The following is a 20,396-nucleotide window of genomic DNA, read 5'->3' on the forward strand; positions in this document are numbered from 1 at the left end:
ACCAGCCCTGCCAACTCCCTCAATGACTGGGGCTCTGGGACTCCCCAGGGACAGAAACCTGCACCCACCTTACGCACCTTCGATGGACAAGGGAGTAGAATCCACTCTACTGTCTGGCTTTATGGAGTGGGGCAGGGAGAGGTGGCTGGAGCAGCCTGTAGTCACTAGCAAGACCCAAAAGGGCGCTCTTCTTCCGGTGCCTCCGGCCTCCACTGAGGCCATCTCAGGGTGTCCAGGTTGGGGCACGGAGAACTGCCAGGAGGGCTAGACACCACCGAGGGTCGTCTCCGTGCTGTTTTCTGGACCAGAAAGGCACAGGGAGGGCAGGGGGAAGGGAGAAAGGAAAGCAGAGGAGTTCTCTCAGCACTTTGGGTCACGCAGAGCATTCACTGGGGAGCAGGAGAAAACACTGAAGTTTACACAATTATTTCTAGCTTCTATTTGTTGAGCACTTCTCTGTGCGGAGCGGAGTCTCCTTCAATTCCCCCAGTTTCACCCCCCGGGGTGGGAACGGTGATTAGCCCATTTCCCAGTCGAGAAACAGAGGTACAAAGGGTTAAGAAAACTTACTCAGAGCTTAGGACAGAACTGCTTTTACTTCCTTTCCACGACACAGGATCCTATTTTAGAGCCCCAGTTTTACAGTTAAGGAAATGAGGCTTGGCTAGTGAAGCCATAGCATTGGCTTGGAATCAGAATTGCTCTGAATGCAAAGATCCAGCTCATACCATTTTAGGACGAACTCTGGGGCCATGGCCCAGTGGGCCTGGGTCGGTGGTCACATCGAGGTCCTACACTCTGAAAACAGGAGGCTCTTAGCTACCTCAGGTGCTGCCCACCCCATCAGCCCTCACCCCTAGGGCCGACTTTGCTTTTCCTTGGTTCTCATTCAGTTCTAGCCTATGGAAGTCAGTGCCTCCATCTGGACAATGGGGGCAACAGCCAGCTCTTCAGGCCAACCTCACTATGGGGCTTGGCTCCTCACTGCAAGTCAAACTTACAGAGCAGGGCCCAAGGGAACCCGCGAAGGCCAAAGGCCTGACCACACTACAGACCCAGGAGCACCCCTGGCATGGAGGAGGGGTGGCAGGGAGAGGACAGTTGGAGAGGGCCTGTTGGAGGGAACACCGGGCAGAGACCCTGGCCATCGCGGGGCCAGGCCCGGCCCCGGCGGCGCGCCCCGCCCCTCCCTGCGCTCCTCCCCGTCTCGCTTTCGCCTAAAGGGCTGGGCGCTCTCTCCTCGCCGCCGCACTTTCACTCTCCGCCGCCGCGTTCGCTCCGCCTCTGGCCTTGGTTCTCCCGTCCGCCTTCGCCGCCTTCCGCCAGTGCCATGGATGCCAAGGTCGTCGCCGTGCTGGCCCTCGTGCTGGCTGCGCTCTGCCTCAGCGACGGTGAGTGCGTTCGGCGGCGGAGGCTGGACAGGAGCCCGGCTCCCGGCTCCCGGCTCTGTGCGGGGCCGCGGTGCCTCTGCCTCCTCCGCCCTTCCCTGAGCGAACCCAATTCTCGCGGTTGTGCATAGGGCGAAGCAGCGCATTTCGCCGGGCGCGCTCCCTAGGGATACAGCGTCGAGCCCCGCGCTCAGCGCCACAGCAGTAAGGCATTGCTCTCCGCAGCTGGGCTCGAGTCCTAGGACAGCCGTACGGCCGCTAGATTTAGAGCGGGCTTCAGAGCGAAGTCCCGCAAGATAACTGGGTGTTCACGCCCAGGGCACTGAGTCGGAGCGCCGGAATGGGGGGCGCGCGGGTCCCTGGCTCTTGCTGGCCCACCCAACAACTAGTGCCTTCCCGCGCCCGGCTCGGTTTCCAGAGGCGTATGGGCTCTGAAGCTTCGCTGCGCACGGAGCTGGAGATGCGATCCGCGGTTGGTGTGGGAGGGATCTCCACGCAAAGCTTGATTCGCATTGCGTTGTGCTTGTGGTGGCGGTGCGATCGCGTGCAATAGCGTGGCTGCCCCTCCACTCGGGGCCCACCCTCATTTTGCAGCCCCCAAGCCAGGCTCGGAGGACGGGATGTACCGAGCAGCGGTACAGTTCGCGCCACCCACGCGGTCATGCTTCTGCTCAGCTCCATGGTCCTCAGTGACGCCATGTACCTGGGACTGTCCAGACACGGCCTCCCGGCCTCTTCCCAGGGTCACCCTACGGAGGCCCAGGGTCTGTCCGGGTCGCGCATGCCCTAGCCCCCAAAACACACCTGCAGACAGGCGCCTTTGTGGCCAGCCAAGCCGGTGCTCCACCTCAGAATGAACACTGCCTGCAAAGTTCATTCCAAGGCCTTAGGGCCACTGGGCAAGGTGGTGTCCAGTTTCACGGAGAGGGAGACAGCTTTTTTTTTTCCTATTGAAGCTTAAGTGAATCTCACTGTCCTGGCACAGGACACCACTGCTGCTGCTGCAAACCAAAATAAACTGTTGCCTCTGAACACACAAAACAAAACCATGTTAGTCAGGCCATGCTGCTAGGTCTATTCTTGGCCGCGAAGTTTCCAACAAACTGCAAAAGCTTAAAGGACATTCTCTAGGTGCTCTAGGTGTAGCTGAGGTCTGTGCAGGGCCCGAGCTCCTGGAAGACCCCTGCTGCATTCTGTCCTGCCATGGTCAGGAAGCCAGTGTGGGTAAAATGAGCATGCCTGGGCCTGGGCCAGGCAGGGGGCCTGGGCATACAGGGATTCTTGGCTGACCTCTGGGAAGTGTTCCTTAAAAGTGTAGTAAGTTGTTGGTCAGAGCTGCAGAGGGACCAGATCAAAGGTGATTTAGAATTTTTCTCCTAGCCAAAAGAGTGTCCTAAACTGAGTCTCTAAAGTGACTCCCAGGTCATGGGGGCACCCTGATTTGGGCATTAACAATTGAGAGGTCTGGTGAGCGTGGAGGTGTCATTGCACACTTCTCTGGGGAAATGGTCCTGCTTCTAGCTTCCTCCTCCTCTGGGGAGCTGCAGAAAGGACCTAAATGCAGGGACCCAGATCATTGAGTCTTTGGCATAGCTGATCTGGGGGCAGCACAGCTAGACTCCTCCTGACCCTGGAAAGCCTTGGTTGCTTGCCCCTCTTGGCAGCCAGGTGGTCAGGTCAGGATCCTGGTCTCCAGGCTGGTGTGGTTCTCCTTGCATGCCAAGGCCAGAATGCACTATTGGAACTCTTGGAGCCAGTGTACCCAATGCTGTGTCCCAAGCTGCACTTGGGAAACACGGTATTGAGGCTCAGATTGGGGCTCCTGCCCTCCCCCCACTGGTTGACCTCAGCCAAGCAGTTGGGCCCCTGAGTTCCTGGACTTCCAGGGGTTAAGCCCAGGGTGGGCCCCATTTTCAGACCAGCTGTGTCTCCTATCTCTCCACTAGAGTGGAAGGTTCTCTGGTAACTGCTCTGAAAAAAAGCCGAGGTCACCAGGTCCCAACCCCCAGTAACATTTGGGCTAATCAGGTGTCTTTCCTGCCACATTCAAAACACTTGCAGAAGTTAGTAATATTGACAGAAAGCTAGAGGAAAGGACACAAGGTGGACACAACGCCGCTGAGTTCTCTTGATAAGGGCACTCGGGGCTCTGTCACTTTAAAAAACCTGCTGAAATTCCCCACTTGATAGGCAAGCAACTGGGTCCTGGGAGCAGGAATATGAATTGCTTTTGAAGGAATGGATAATCCCAGGGGATGAAGGGGGGAAGAAGAGAAAAAGAGAAAGCCTGTGTTTTGAGCCCAGACTCAGCTCTGATTTCTGGCCTGATCCCCACTGCACGGTTAGTGGAGCCAGAGCAGCTCCTTGGACATTGGAGAGCAGCAGCCCCCAACAGCCACAGCACTCACGCCTTGTACTTTCCAACTCCCTGTTGCTCTAGGGTTGGGGCCTGTCCTTTCTTATCACCTGCCCAGTTGCTGCTCAGCTCAGGAGGAACCATGAGAATTCCAGGGAAACATGGAGTCTGGACACTGGGAGGGGAGGGGAGACTTTAGTTCCTCCTTTACCCAGGCTGGCCAACCCCCAGCCCTGGGCTGGCTTTCCCAGGTGGTCTGGTCACAGGGCAGTACACACATAACCTGCAAGGCACTGGGTGCAGTTGCTAAAAGCCAGGCCCGGTACAGACTTTCTGGAGTTAGATCGGGGTACATGGGAAGGTGCTCCAGGGCTCTCCAGCACTATGGGTCAGCTGAGTCCCCCAAGCCAGGCCTCCTTCCTCCTGGTTTTCAGGGGGTCGGATTTCATCTTGGGGAGGAGGGATGGTCTGCTTTTACCCTGGACTTGATGGCTAAATAGGATGCTGTACTCAGGCCAGGGCATCTCTCAACTGAATGCAACCTTTAGAGAAAAAAAAAAAAAAATTAAGTCCCTCATTTGCAAGCCTTCTTGCAGCTTCCCCACCTCTCTGGCCCAAAAGCACAGAAGTTCAGAACCACCAGGAGGCCTCTAGGAGCTCCGTAAACAGGAGTACTTAAAAAAAAAAAATTTTTTTTTTTTAAATTTCTGGACTAAATATTCTCAGAGGTACATTTATTCCCTGATGAAAGCATCCACAAACTCAAATAATTTGGGTTATTAAGTAGGGCTTGGATAAAATCTGCAGGAAAAACCCTCATAAGTCCCAGCCCTCCAGGGCTTGCAATTCTAAACTAAAAGGGTGAGGGTGGATTGGGCAGGAGCCTTTTGCTAATTTACACTAATGAGTGTCAATTATGGCATTTTGCAAACTGGTGAATTAGCAAAGGAAGCTATAATACAACCCAGGAGGCTGGAGGGTCCCTGCACTGGCGATGAAAGCTATATTTGACTCCAGACCTGATAATCTCTATTTCTTCTGGGAAGTGCTGGGGAGAAAGTGGGCCCCTGGCCTGCCCCCTGGGGACTCCCAGGTAGGAAGCCAGCCTGGATTCTTTTGTGGTTACCTGGGCTTAAGGTAAATGTGAGACAAGAAGACTGCAGGTGGGAGAGTGCAGCATCCCCAGGAGAGCTGGGGTGGCTCCTGGGACGAGGCTGGGACAGGAGCAAGGAGAGGAGCCTGGAGCCCCCAGATGCCCCCCCACCCCAGTTCTGCGTAGGGAGGGATTTCTTTGTTGGCCTTGGAGGAGTTAATCTTGTGAAGAACTGGGAACCTCAGTACCTTGGACTGAAACAGTTCTCTCCTGTGATTTACATACTGTATCTTAAGACATCTATCTGATCAGGGGCTTCTTATTTTAATTTCCCCACCCTCCTTCCTAGGGTGCGTCTCTCCACAGGTCCTTTTGACCTCTTGCCCTGTAGAAGCTGAGCTCGAGGAGAAGGTCTTCGCCAGGACACACACATGACTCATCCCATTGCTGTCCATCCTCCCATCATCCCACCACCTTCTCCCTGGGCTGCAGACCCAGACGCGTGTGTATCTCTGAGGCCTGGCAGGATAGTAAGAAGCCGCCTTGTTCTCATTACCTCTTCTAGGGAAACCGGTCAGCCTGAGCTACAGATGTCCTTGTCGATTCTTCGAGACCTACGTTGCCAGAGCCAACGTCAAGCATATCAAAATCCTCAACACTCCAAACTGTACCATTCAGATCGTGTAAGTTGGAGCATCATCATCCAGGAATGTGGCATCTAATGGGCACCTAACTGTCAGACTTGGTAAAGCTAGAGAAATGATGCATGCCAAGTGTCCAGCCTTGAACTTGGCAAAATTAGAGGCAGCTGTTACTACAACAAAGACGTTGAGTACACCCGCAGGCAGTAGTTTCCAAAGCCACTCTGAACCTTGGAGCCTTGCTGCGCTCACAGTGGTCGTATCTCTTCTTTCCAACTGCCTCCCTTCAGCACAAGTAATGGCAGCCCATTTGGATGCACCTCTGGCTGGAGAAACAGGCTTCACCAGTCTGTGCTTAAGTAAATTAGCCAGCCCTTGGCTAGTAACGATTTTCTCTGTCCTGCCAGTTTCAGGGCTCTGGTGCTCTCAATGAATCCTTTCTCACAGCACAAACTCACAAGACCCAAATTCAGTTGAAGTCGTCTTTAACCATTTGGTGAAACTCAAAATGATCAGCTCACTTAACTGCAGTGTCTCAAACACCACACATGAGTTTTTGGTTTTGCTAGTGCTAACATCTTATTTCATTCATGTGGGAAACGAGACAAACCAAAATCACACACACAGGAGACACAGAGATCGCGTGGCCTTCAGTGCAGGAGGCTGGGCGAGGTGTGCAAGAAAGTCACACTCGGCTACCTGTTGCTTGGCCATCCTGTGCCCTGAGTACCCGTGCTTACACACAGCACGCTCATGTGTCCAGACACCTGGGAGGTGATTCTGGGGGTCTCCTGGGGAGAGCCCACCTCCTGAAAAGCCCCAATGCTGCAAACTGATGGGGATACAACAGTTAGTATGAAAGCTGCAACTTCCTAAAGACTTTTCTGCCCAATGACTACTGTTTTTAGGTTTGATTTTCATTGTCCCTTTTTCTAGCCTTCGCTGCCTTGATGTGTTTGTCATTTGCAAATGTTTTAAGGCACGAGTAGATTAATGTTTTTTCACTTTGCTTATAATAAAATACTACCTGTCCTTCGAGAAGTATTGATCAGATACTGAATTGAGCGGCATGGGACTGCTTTACTGTACATATTATGCTGGTTCACTTGCCTACAGATGCACCTTGAAGGTGAAGAAGTCAGATGTAATTTTCAGGTCTGGGCAAACACAAAGTTAATAAACAGCGGGACCTAGATTTGAACTTCCATCCACCTTGCTTCAAGCTACAACCCTCTGCAGCCTCCTTCACTAACTGGCAGGTTGTATGAAGACCCCTCTGGGCATCCCAGAGCCACTGTGCTGGCCTTAGGTGTCCTCACAGATCCGTGAGTGGCTGCCAGGAGTGTCCTCAGGCTACTTGAGAGTCCCTGGCACCCAGGGCTGTATGGAAAGGGGCCCAGAGATAAGTCCAGGTCCTCCTCCAGGAGTGTTCAGTCAGGCTGAATGGAGGTGAGAAGTGTCAGGAACTTTTAGAAAACAAGTGAGACCGTAGGACACTCGGTGAACTTGTAAAATCTCTCTGGAAACTGTTTTCTGGCAAATTACCTATCGTCCCCTCCCCCAGCCCTTGCAGACCTCCCCTCACTGCCTTCTCACCTCTCCCCATTCCCCAGACCTGTCCTTTGCAAGTCTCCTGCCTCTAGGCTTACTCTTAAGTCTGTCTTCTACGTACTATCAGGATGATTTGCCAAAACAAAAATCTGCTTCTGTTACTCTGCAGTTTAAAGTCCTCACACGTTCCCATAACCCTGCAGACAGAACCCCTCTCCTTTGCCCTTTCGTCTGGCCACAGGTTTCTCGAGCATCCTGTCCCCCACTAGCCCAGCTCCTACTTATCGTTCAGTGTTCAGTGCAAAGGATCCCTATGGAAGTTCTCAATGGAGTGCCCCCTACAGACCTTTGTCACTCCCCATATCTCTGCTGTGAAGCTTGCCACACTGATCGCATTGTGTTCCCCAGCGCATCTGAGCTCCTCCTGACCCTGAGCCTGCCAAGCAGGCCCCTGGCTCCAGTCAGAGTCCTGACACAGATGTCGGACTAGCAGATGCACAGGTTGCAGCATTGCCTCCTTCCCGCTTGGTCACCTGCACACTGTCACCTCTTGTTTTGGCAGGGCAAAGCTGAAGAGCAACAACAGACAAGTGTGCATTGACCCGAAAGTGAAGTGGATTCAGGAATACCTGGAGAAAGCTTTAAACAAGTAAGCACACAGCCGAAAAGGACTTTCCACTAGAGCCACTGGAGGAAAGCTAAACCTGTATGAAAGACAAAAGGGGCGGTGTGGGGGGAGGAAGGCCTGGGTGTGAGGGCCAGGCGTGCCTGCGGGCGGGCCACTGAGCTGGGGACGGTGGGAGGTTTGCCCAGCGTGTAGACAGCTGCATTTATAGCATATGGTACGATATCACAGCTTATGTGCATTTGCGCCCCTGACCCTTGCAAATTGGCTGTTTTATAACTGGGGTTTTTCTACACAATTGTATTATCTCAATAGCATTTCCCATCAGCCACTTCCCTCATGATCATCATAATCATCATCATTCTCATTATCCTTTTAAATCAGTGATTACTTCAAGATCTGTATTTGGTTTGTTTTGGAGTTTTTCCTCTTCTCCCTGGGGAGTCTGGGCACAGTCAGGTGATGGCCAAGCATGGAGTTCAAACAAGTGTCCTTTCTCCAGACGCTGAGGTGCGGGGAGGACTGGGGGTGCCCCCTCGGGCACGCCCCTCCTGGAATGAAGGCCCAGGGTGACTAGACACTGACCATGCTAGGCAGTGGCCACCACCCGCACCGTTTCCTTCAAGCTCAGTGAATGGACCTGTGGGCTCCATGTGGAAGCCACCATCACTGGGGACTTGTGTTCAGACACCCTCTGCCAGTCGTTCTCAGCCCCTCCCTGCCTCCAAGAGCATGCTTTCATCTCGCTTCTGCTTATCACGTCTGTACACGCTCGCTCCCTCGCTAGCTACGCAGGGAGGAGGGTGATGGCTGGGGCTCCCGCCCCTCTTCCCGTTGCCCTCCTTCCTGCTCAGGCCCTCTGTGAGAATCTATCTGCTCAGGCCTCCTCTGGACTGGGGCTGGCCTTCTGGGGCATGGGACACCATGCCTTCTCCTTCCCACTAAAGACAAGTCTCTGCAGAATCAAATGTAATTTTCAACCTGAGAGCTTGCTTTGAGGAATTTGCTTTCTGTGATTGCCTCTGAAGCCTGTGTGTGCTATGGAGGCTCTACAAACACTGAGGTTTCTGAAATCTGAGGTGAAAAAAATAAGTGAGTAAACGAGCCTCTTGCTACTAACCCCTTCTCCTGAAGCCACAACAGGGTTTCAGGTTCCAATCAGAAATGTTGGCAAGATGAAATTTCTACATATAAATGTGATCCACAGATGGGCCTGGTGCTATTTGTAACTTCTTGCAAGGCATTTTTTATATATTTTTGTGCACAATTTTTTAAACATTTCTTTAGAAAACAAATGTATCTCAGAATATATTTACAGTCGATCAATTCATACATTTGAAGTGGAGCCATATGAATGTCAGTAGGTTACGTTTCTCTATTATCTTAAACTACTGGCAATTTGTAAAGAAGTACATATGACATAGAAATGTGATTGCAGCTTTTTAATGTTAGCCACAATGTATTTTTTCACTTGTACTAAAATTGTATCAAATGTGACATTATATGCACTAGCAATAAAATGCTAATTGTTTCATGATATGAACATCCTACTGTATGTGGGACTTTATTTACCTACAGTAAAACCCATTCGGTAGATGTGGAGTTCTTCCATATTTCCTGAGTTTATGAATATGAACTGGCTTGCGAGTCAGCTGCTGTGGATCTCTTCTGCCGAGGTCACGTGTGACAACACATGGGACTTGCTCAGGGTCAGCATAGATCTGCAACTCAAGTTTTTGTGTCTTTTTTTTATTTTTAACTCAATGGAAGCGGCAGTACTAGTTTTCTGAAGAATAATATTTGGCTCACTAATTTCTCTTCCACTTCGTTCTCCTCAGTTCTCCTAACATCCCCATGTAATCTCTAGAGACGCAACCCTGGTAATATCCAGCTTTCACATTTTCCCATGTAAAAATCCCATAATTCCAACCCATGGTTAATATCAAGCTTTCTGAGGAACAGGTGGTCTTATCCCATAAATCATGAAATACCATTCAGCTTGAATCATTTTAATGGGACAGTCTTGAGAAAGTTGCTCTCATAAAATGCTGCTCACCAGCTCTCTCCTTGCTCTCCAGAACAATCCCAGTCATTCCCAGGGGTCTACAGGCATCCAGAAAGGAGAATGTGATGTGGGCCTCCTTCTTTCCCGTCTCCTGGATGGCCTCTGAACCTTGGGCCTCCAGCTCTGATTTGCAATGCAGAGATTTTTCAGATAAAGCAGAGAGTTCAGCTCTGCACTGAGAAAGAAAGAAGCCCTGGAAAGCAGGTTGGGGTGAGATACAAGACCTTGTCCAGTCAGTCAGCTTGCCTTCACATCCTTTTAGATGTGAACTCCTTTCTCCACTGGAAGCCCCAGGCTACAGGGGAGTCAGGGTCAAGGAGGCAAATTGTCAATTGCTGTAACCAGCTCACAGGTGTTATGGAAGCCCATGTAACATTTTTTTGAATTGGGGCAAATGTCTCATTTACTTTATGGAGCATGGATGGACAGTGCTTGGCCCAGGGGCTTCCAGGGCTGAGACTGAAGACAGTGAAACCAGTGCACGGGCCAGTCGTAAATATTGTGCAGACTAAGATAGATTCTTGTTTATTTCAACATTATTAATGGTTCTACTAATTTTATCGAAGGGGACGCAGAGAAGAAAAAGTGGGGAAAAAAGAAAAGATAGGAAAAAAGAAGCGACAGAAGAAGAGAAAGGCTGCTCAGAAAAGGAAAAACTAGTTACCTACCACCTGGAGATGGACTGCAGTGCACTCTGCCCTGTCCCCGTGCTTTGTAAATCTGCTCTCACCTCCCAGGACAGACACCCTGCCTCCTGAGTGGCCCTCAGACTTCCCAGGGGGAGCAGCACTTTGCAGCCCCTGTGGCCACACTGGCTCCTGCTTTTCCATGCTTATTAAGGTTCCTCTGGGTCTGCTAAGTTATAAAGAAAGTAGTTGCACAGAGACTGGGCTTGGGTCGTGGGACACAGACACTGTGTGCTCTGGACTGTCTAGAACAGCTCGGACTCTAGAATGGCCCAGGACTCTATGCAGAGTGGCTGGGGTCTCCAGCATTGCCCCACGCCCCACCCCCTTATGCCCCCACCCCAGCCCTCCACCCCCTCTCTTAGAAGGCCAAGACTTACAATCTGCCATCCTGTCTGAGACCAGCATGTGGCCGCCTGGCCAAGCACAGGGCAGTCTGCTAGCCCAGCAGCAGAACCTCAGCCAGCAGGGGACATATGCCTTATGTGCTCTCATTTGTCCCTGCTCTTGCCATCCATCCTGGCCTTCTGGGCAGAGCTGGCTGTAGCCATTACATTCGCAGGTGATAATTGACTCCTGTTCCCAAGTGTCCATTGCTTGGCCCATCACCTCTCTGCCTGCTTGGGTGGGACTTTTTCAGCCCCTGTCCCTGTGCCGGGGGCTGTGTGAGCAGCTTTACTTCCAAGCTAGCATGGATATCTGCAGACCATGCAGGGAGAGCTGGGATGAGCCCTGTGCTGCCAGAGAACAGATGTGGAAGTGCTTCTCAGGGAACCTCCTTGCTGGGTAGTTCATTTTGTAGATTTTTTACATGGGTCCCGGACAACATGGAGGAACTTTGCGAAGGGGCTGCAACTCCTGGATTCCTAGCTTATCCCCTCCCCCTCCAAGACCCTGTGCAATTAGGTTGCAGGACACAGCAGCCTTAGTCTTCACTCATGGGAAATATCTGCTTAAAGTGAGCATGGTTCAAGTTCTAGAACTTTCCTCACTCCTCTCCCTACAGAATTATGTGTGAGATTTCTTGCCAAGTCTTTCTAATTTGGACCGGAAGGATGGGATCACGAGGGAGGGGGAGGGAGAGCATGGCCCTGATGTCAGTAGTGCTTTGAAAAAGGATGCCTTAAATATCTACTCTTCTCCCCATCCCCCATCACACGTAAACACACACCTTGCACCCCAGACAGCTGGTTATAATTTCAGTACATGGATCCAGAAAGATGAAGTGGATGGAGGACAAAGCAGATGGACTTCAGGAGAAGAAAACTCCAGGTCCCTGCGTGTCAGACTCACCTGGGTCACACAGCACTGTGTCCCCCTCAAGCTCTAATGTGCTCCTTAGTTATTGCAGCATGGAGCATTACAGCCTACCTTTCCCCAGTGGAGAAGCATCCCACTAGGGCCCTGCAGCCGAAGACCTTTTGTGTCCCACTGCCATCCTTTCAGCTGGCTGTCTCCCAGCCTGGGCCCCTCTTGCCAGCACCGGGGGTAGCAGGCCTGCTCCTGGGTGTGTGGGGATCACTCACCCTGCCCTCCCACCTCTGAAGGCATCTGGATGTTAGCTGAGGTGCCCAGGGCCTCGGTCCTTTCTGAGGAAGCAGCAGAAGTCCAGTGTGTGGGAGCTTGGCTGGGCTAGTCCTAATTCTTAGAAAAGCACCCACGAGAGGGTAAGACCTGCGCCCCCATGCTGTCCTTCATTCTTCACTGTGAAGCAGCTATCTCTGTGCCTAGAGGGTGACAGGTCTGCCCTGTGCACCAAGGACAGCTAACTGGCCTCCAGCAGCCGTAGGTCAGGCCATTGCTGCCCTGAGGTGACAAAGTGATTTCTGCAGTGCTCACGGGGACAGTGCCTCCCACTTGTCGTGGGAGAACAGGGGCTGCAGGGATTAAGAGAGCTGGACACAGGCAAACGTCCTGCCCTCCCATCACTCCACTGGCCCTGCGCCTCACTGTATCTGACAAGTGGGCATAGACCCAGCCCCACTAAAGGGTCCTGGGTTAGTGGGGAAGAGCCAAAGAGCCGGACCTTCATGCCATGGTGGGTTGAAACTGGGCAATGTTCACACATCTGTATCAGGTGAGCAATGAGGGGGCCACTCCTGCGCCCAGCCCTCCAGGGCTACCCCTGGCCAGGCCACTGAGAATTCCCGGGGTAACTATGGGAGTAGGCGGGCAAGCAGTGGGTGGTACCCAGGCCCTGGATGAGCCAGCAGCCTGTGCTGGGCTCCACGTGAGGCCACCTAACGTCTGCACTGGGAGAAAGCAGCATGCCCTGTCCTGTCCTGTCCTGTGACCACTGTGCCAGGCCAGCTCCATGTCCTCGTTCATCTGCCATGCCCTAAGCTTGCTGCACCAGTCTGTCCCCTCCGCTTCCAACTCCCATCCATCCCTCTGCTTTGGCCATGCTATCTCTCTTTACTAGCCTCCCTACCCAGGGCCTCAGAAGGGAGATGCGGCTGGCTGCCAAGATTTGGAATTCAAAGGTCAGGAGTGGAGGGCCGGCTGGAGTGGGTGGGCTTGGCTTCTCAGTGTGAGGCCTGGCCGCTGCGGGAACCCGCCTTAATGGTGTCTCCCTCTCTTCTGTTAACAGGAGGTTCAAGATGTGAGAGGCGCAGGTTGGGTCAGACGCCTGAGGAAGCCTTACAATAGGAGGCCAGGTCTGAGATCAGTGTTAGCAAGGGACCCCAGCCCGGGAAGACTCAGTGCATTTCCCAGGGCTTTGTTTTGCATAGTTTGGCTTACTTTCACCATTTGATTATGTAGCAAAATATATTCTGTTTCTTTTCCATTTAGCTTGATTACCCAATGTCACTGGTGACAGGAACTTAGAGTAAAACCATTATTTTACGTTATTATAATGTCTTTCCCATGGAGCCCCTGGTCTGACTAGGGTTCCTGAGTTTTATGTTCTTCTAAGCTGCATAGGCTGGGATCCCAGACTGAAGGAGCCGTGTCCACATTTTGAAACCCTGGGATGGAGAACGCCCCTCCCTCTCCCGAAGTCATCAAGCAGGACCAGTCAGCATGGGCAAACCCTAGTGAAGGCTCCCTGTGCCACAGGGGGTGATGGAGGGCTAGGCTCCAGAGCACTAGGTAGGAGGCTCACCTTCCTGCAGGTGAGCTTCCCTGAGCTGCGGCAGGCAGGAGGGTGAGGCCAGAGCAGGGCAAGATGCACCTTCATCCGAGCTCTCCTCTACATCCCATCACGTTCTTCTCATCATTCTCTCTCTCATCCATCATCATGTGTATCCAAGACTGTCTCCATGACCCTGGAAAAGGACTCTCTCGAGAAGAAACTTTAATTTAAACAGGGCACCAAGAAGCAAATCAAAATGTATTCTGTTACAGGTCCTGGACAAGCTGCACATCTGTGTCTAGTTTGGAATACTGTGTGTTGTCCAATCCTGTGTTTATGTTCAAAGCCAGTGTCCTCGATGCTGCATGGTCAGTTCCTCATATGTATGCAGAGGCTGAGCGTGAGGACATGCCCCTCGGGGTCTCTGACCAGGCCCCTGCCTAGGGCTGTGATAATTTTGGTGGATGACCTTGTTTCCCCACTGATCAAAGCCATGGGGGTCAATGGAGCCCAGTGGACTTCGGTTTGCAGCAGCACTGACCTCTGAGGACACAGCCCTCAATGTTTCCATAGATGCTGATATGTCAGCACTGTAGTGAGTTTATCTCATTGGATCAAGCCCAGCATTATTTTGGGACTAACAGAAATAAGAAAATAATTCTCAACTTTTTTTTGTTTTGAAATCCCGATCCATAAAATAACCAAGCTTGGGAATTTTTTTTCCTGATTGGACTCTCACCTCATTTTGGGTCGCCATTTGGCAATCCCATCATCTCTTCCCTTACACTGTGGCCCCTGGACCTTGTCACTGCTGCTGTTACCCTGTGCTTCCAGGACGCCCAGCAGGCCATTCGTTTTAGAAAATCATGGGACATTTAAGAAAGCTGGTTAAGGACCCTGATGTTTGGGGTGTTTCTCCTTACCTAGGGCAGTTTGTAGAGTGACATTAAACAATTCAAATTTTTCACTTTTTAAAAAGGTAGGCACTTGAGGGTTTTTTTGTTTTGTTTTATTTTTCATTTGGTCTCACTAATACGTTGCCCCTTTGGTTCAAGATCCTAGTAAACTTTTTAAAATTAAGCAAGTGGAAAAAAAGAAGGGCAAAGCAAGGAAATGTATCAATTGACAGGACATTGCAAATGACACGCAGAAAGTATACTATAGTAAAATTATCTTGAATTGTAGGTGTTTTTAGATTCAGTAATGTTTGGGTTATTAGTAACATGTGTTAGGCATTTACATAAGTGTTCCTTAAAATTGTATATTCATGGTAGAAGGGCAATCCACCAACCAAACAAAAATTCACATCCTCCAAATTATGTTATATTAAAAAAAAAAGTATATGGGGACTTTATTAGTTGTAAGGGATATAGAACTGGTTTCAAAACCCTCTTTTGAAATTAACCTGTCACTACAGGGCTTCTGAATTATACCTGAAGCTATTGAATTTTCAGTGGGAGGGTCATTTGCCAGGTAATCCAAGATATTCAAAAATCTGGTGAAAAATTTGGAAGCATCTTCCCTCGGAATCCATGAACCAGAACCAGTTAAATCTGTTACTCTGAGGAAACAAATACACCCCTAAATCTTGACTACGATTAAATAAAGAATCATTTCTGTTTCTCCCCTATGGGGGAAAAATAGGTAAGAGTAGAAACTGCAGGGAAAATTATTTGTGTAAAAATTCCTCTACTTTCGATCTGCTCCTAAAAGGTGACTTCCCAGCTAAAGCAAATATGCATTTAAATAGGCTATTTGCAAAGGAAAAGGCTCTCCCTGTTGCTTTCAAAATACAAGCCAAGTGCCTCAGGTGTTTAGGAGTTACCCAGCTGTTCCTTCAGGCCCAGTGCTGCCTCTACCCGACATTCCCTTGGGCTCAGCGTAACCTCTAGGGGGTCCTCTGCTGTCAGCCTTTGCATTGCCCAGGGAGGGGGCGGGGCACGCGGGGCGCAGACGTGCTGTGTGTTGTAATCTGTGCTATGTGTTTGCGCTGTTGTTTGTCCTGCTGTCTCAGGCCAGGTGCTGAGACCCTAGCGAGGAGACTCAGGAGAGGCGCTCCTTTGCTTGAGCAGCGGGCTGCGTAGCAAAGGCTGCAGAGCCCCTGTGTGAAGCCCAGAGTTAAGCCTTTCCAATGATCTCACTTCATCCTTCTTTTCTGACCACGGCCCAGTGTGATCACCATGGGCTCCCTGGCTGGGACGTTTATCACCTTTCCCAGCTGTGGTGCCTTTTGCAGCTGGATGAGAATTGTGGGGTCCTGATCCCTCTACATATGTCCCCTGATCCATTCTGAGGGAACCCATCCCTGGGAAATGCTCCCTAGAAATGCCTGCATCCCCTCAGCAGACCACTGACAACCAGGTTGAAAACCCCACAGGAAATGTATTATCCTGCCACCTCGCTGGACTCTCAGTCTCTGACTAGTGATGGGCTCAGTGTTACATGTGATAAATACTGTATTTTGTATTGTTTAAATTGCATCTCCCAGATAATGTGAAAATGGTCCAGGAGAAGGCAGCTTCCTATATGCAGTGTGCTTTTTTTTTTTTTTTTAATAAGTAACAACTCCTTTTGAGAAACAATTTCTACTTTGAAGTCATATTAATGAAAAGATGTATATGCACCTATAATTGTCCTAATAAAGACATGTATTCAAATGTAGCAGCCAATGGATTGAAATTAGTATTATGGTTTGGAATTTTCTAGACTTGATTTTTCTCCCTCAAACCCTGCAGAGAAGGGTGTGTGATCCTAGCTGCAATGGTTAGTGGAAAGCAGGCCATTGTAATGTGAAACATGAGCAAAGATTCTAAGTGCTACCCGCCTCTCTTGGTGCACAAATGTGGAGCTGGGAGAGACATACCCTTTTCTCTGCGTGTCCATAGTTTGGCTGGTGCCCCTCTTAATGGCAAGCTAGTCTTCTGCTCCAGAAGGATGGCTCTGGGTGAAGGCCAGGTGTTTGTCTGACAGCTGTGGGGAAAGACACCACCACAATGAAAATGAAAATTCCATTCCTTCCAGTTACTCAACCTAAAACCTTATAGTCATCTTTGATTTATTTTATTCTCTCACAACTCCAAGCTAAAGCATTAACAAACCCAACTAGTTGCTTTCAGAATATATCCAGAAGTCAATCACTTCTCACCTCATCCTCCGCAGGCTCAATGGGAGATAAGAGGTTATCCCTGAAGGCACTGCTGAGGACCAGCCTCCAGGGCCTTTCCTGTCCTGTACTGGGGCCCTTCTGGCAGCTGATTCTCTCAGACTGTCCTGCACATTGCACACAGATGAGCCCCTCATACAGGGCTCTGTCCTCACAGGGATCACCCCTTCACACTTTCTACCACATTCTCTCTGGTCCCTGTCAACCACGCTGGAAAGGAGAGGCCCGCACAAACACCCCGAATGTCCCAGTCCAGATTGTTTTGCCCTCTGGGCCTCTTGCCCACAGGCCCTGATGTGACCAGGTCACCGCTGTGCTCAGAACCTAGTGTGTTAAGCATAGGGTGACCGCAGTGTGGTTGCTTAGGGGCAGGAGGAAGAAAGGAGGGTTAGAGGAGGCCGCGGGGAGAGGCGTGTGGGTATTCTGCAACGAGTGTGATGTGAAGGTGCGTCTCAGTCGCCCAGCAATGGCACTGAAGCTCAGCATCATCAGGGGCAGGAAGATTAGCCTGGAATCGTGTAGGGAGCAGTTTTGCTCCCTCTCTCAGCTTGTTGCTCCCTGGGGTCCACAGAGCTGGAATCAGCTCACACCTGCCTCTACTTACACCCTCAGCAAAGCTCAAACACCAACTGGAGCTACAAGTCATTCAACTTGAGCTTCTCCCTCTCAGCTGACAGGTGTGGAGAAGCCTCTTGGTAGGGGTCTTGTAGGTTCCCTGAGTGGCTGTGCAGCACTGGATCCACACACTCCACCACTATTCTAGCACTAGGAATTAACCACCTCTGGGCTCATTCTTAGGAATATTGGCTCTTCACAACGATGTCACGTGTAACAAAAAGTCCATGGCCTACCGAGCTCTACATGGCGGCTAGCCCTTATTGCTCAGCTGGTATCTGTGGTGCCAGGCCTGCACTAGGTGGTATGGAGACTGGTGAGCCAGATAACTGGCTCCCTGCTTTCATGCAGCCTATAGTCTGGGGGACTGACTTACAATTAAGTGAGCATTTTCCTAAAGCTGGTAAGTGTAGGACAGATGTCAGGAAGTGAGAGCACCATCAAGGGCCCCTAAAAGTAGCAGTGGTAAAGGGGGGACCTCAGAAACGTAGGCTCTTCTGGGGGTGACTCACTGACACACAAGGACTGCAGTTGGGAGCCCCTGTGCAGCCCTGCTCTGAGTTAGAAACAGGAGCTTATTCTGCTAGGGGTACGGTGCACATAGGAGCCCAGCATGAGGGCAGAGGGAGATGGATTTCAGCCCCTGCACTGCATCCCTGTGTAGGGCACAACCCTCACCGATGCAGCTGACAACTGCCCATCATAGGAATGGATCCTGGCAGCTGGGAAACTCCATGAAGGGGTCCTCTCAGCACAACTGACTGGATGGTGTAGACCCCAGCCCAGTTCAACCCAATTTTCTGTCCCAGAAACAGAGCTGTGATCAAACCTCATGAGGTCCTAGGGGTTTGCTGTGCCTACGACTGAGAAGCTTGCATGTGGGAGTGTGGGTAGTGGTAGCCAGAGAAGCAGAGGGAGCTACGACTGGATGAAACAAATTCAAAGAGAAAAGTGGGGATGAGAGACTTGTTAGCCCTAGAGGTGAGATGTGGTAACTCACAGGGGACAGGAGTGGCTGCAAAGCTCCCTTATGTGGTCCAGCCACATTCCCTGCTCTTGGGGTCTGTGTATTCTAAATAAATCTTAGGCTTGAGAGCTAAAATGAGGATTTTTGCTAATTACACACAAATAACCATCATTGAAGCAACTAGGCAAGCAGAGTGGGCAAGACAATCAGAGAGGAAGGAGGCAGTGGTCTGGCACACACATGTTATGTCGGAGAACTTCTCCCCCTTTCCCCCTCTCCAGTCTCCCCAGGGGTCTTTTCTGGGCCCTCTCCCTTGGCTTCAGCTTGAACTCCAAGGAAAGACCATTCAGGCTTGTGCCTGCTACCCTGTTAGGATTGATAAAGGACCCAAAGGCATGCCCTGAGCCCCTCCCTGCATAAAAGGTGCACAGATTTGGTTACGGCCTAGATGCTCTTCTCTCCATGAAGGCACTCTCCAGCCAACCCTACTTGCCCAACATCAACTGTGGTGAGACAGCTGGACATTGTCAGCCTGTGGGGAGCTCCAGCCCAGCCCCACGTGTGTGGAGGGGTAGTGAGGCTCTGCCCCGTAGCCTGTGCATCCAATGAGACGAACAAACCCAGACAATGGAGTTCTAGATGCATCCACTCCTAGGGCAACCCTGCCAAGCTGTAAGCTCCGTAATGTCTTGTTGGGGATGGGGTTACTTTGTTTCCAGTGCCCAGAAGAGCGCTTGTCACAGTGGGTTTCCTAAGCATTTGATGAGCAAGCTGATGCCTCAGGTTGAGAGGCATCACAGGCCCTAGGGCTGCAGCCTCCAGGCAAGCCACAGCCAAGCCCTGCCATTCCTACTTGACACGGAGCCACTCCAATTTCAAGGAGGTTGCTTTGCTAAGTTTTCAGGAGTTAACGTTCTTTTTAGAGCAAATGAGTTGCATCTAACTCTTGGCCCATAAAACCAAACAAAAACAAAGCAGAGTGAAGCCCTAGATGAAGCCTCTTACACCCTGGCACTTCTGTCATTCCTGTGAAAGGAGGGTGAGAGTGGAGTGGAGAGAGGTGCTTATGGACATATGGACAGGTAGCTGAGTGGGAGGGGCCCTGGACTCCAGTGCAGGTGAGTAGCTGCTCACTGCGGTGCAGCCATCACCCGTTAACTAACTCAGGCCATGCTGTGCCTGCACCTCTGCAGCTGATTGGAGCTCAGAAACAAATGCTTGCTGTCTGGTCTCTGAGTTCATGACATTGAACCAAAGTCAGTTCTCATGCTGCCAGTCCTATCAACACACTGCTGTCCTGTCTGTTCCTGTCTCCTACGTGCTCATTCCACACTTCATTCTCTCTTTAAATCTTCATCCTTCTCTTCCTCTGCACTCTCAGGTTTGGCTTCTATGTCAGAATAAATAGAGCAATAGGAAGAGGATTTCCATGGTCTTCCCCTCTTGTCCACCGCCTGTCCACCCTGTACCCACTGTTCCTGCTGACATACTCATGGCACACTGTGCTCCTGGCTACTCTGCAGTGGGAAGTGGAGCCCAGTACTTCTCACCTGCCCAAGGACACCTCCTGACTTGCCCCTCTCCTGCACCATACTTCTTTTTACTCTATCTCAACACACCAACATGCTATGTCTCCCATCGAGAACAAAACAAAGCAAAAATAAAATCCCTAACTCTGTCCTTCTACACCATGTCCCCCTACAGCTTCTGCAGTATTTCTCAGCTTCTTGTCACATAAAGGTTCTCAGAGAGTTGTCCACTTTAACCCTCCTCTCTGTCACCGTTCTTGAACCCACACTGTAATCTGAACTTGACCCTACCATACACTGCACAAGAACTGCTCTGTGTCAAAGTTGTCACTGAGCCCTGTGGGGAAATCCAATGGTCAGTTATCAGTTCCCAGTTTACTCAGTCTCTTGGCATCTTTAGGATCGTTGCTCACCATCCTTGAAACACATTTTCTGGTTGGCTGTCAAGAGACCACTCCTGACTCTTTCTTTGGCTTCATATCATCTCATTTCTCTTTGCTGTTTCCTTCTCATCCTGTTGACATCTAAACATGAATGCCTCAGGGCTCAGCCCCCAGACACTCTTCTTTAGCTCCAGGTGGACCCATGTGGTCCCTTGGCCTTGAACATCATGTGAACCAGAGTGATCTCTCTCCTGGACT

At 50.9% G+C, this 20,396-nt stretch overlaps 1 protein-coding gene across 3 annotated transcripts; it reads left to right on the plus strand.

The window, feature by feature from the left end:
• Positions 1-1,245: 1,245 nt before the first annotated feature.
• On the plus strand, positions 1,246-16,142 carry CXCL12 (C-X-C motif chemokine ligand 12). 3 transcript variants are annotated; one of them, XM_019716566.3, is made up of 4 exons: positions 1,246-1,391; positions 5,403-5,520; positions 7,592-7,678; positions 10,286-16,142. In XM_019716566.3, exons 1-4 carry the CDS (start codon positions 1,331-1,333, stop codon positions 10,377-10,379), a joined length of 360 nt encoding a protein of 119 aa, XP_019572125.1. In that variant the 5' UTR covers positions 1,246-1,330; the 3' UTR covers positions 10,380-16,142. The 3 variants fall into 3 exon arrangements, with proteins under 3 accessions (XP_019572125.1, XP_019572126.1, XP_088648277.1); XM_019716567.3 differs by having other exon boundaries at positions 12,996-16,142; XM_088792151.1 differs by lacking the exon at positions 10,286-16,142 and having other exon boundaries at positions 7,592-9,197.
• Positions 16,143-20,396: the final 4,254 nt, after the last annotated feature.

The sequence above is a fragment of the Rhinolophus sinicus genome, chromosome 15 (assembly GCF_057876585.1).
Source record: "Rhinolophus sinicus isolate RSI-liver-muscle chromosome 15, RSI-T2T, whole genome shotgun sequence".
In the NCBI taxonomy this organism is placed as follows: Eukaryota; Metazoa; Chordata; class Mammalia; order Chiroptera; family Rhinolophidae; genus Rhinolophus; species Rhinolophus sinicus.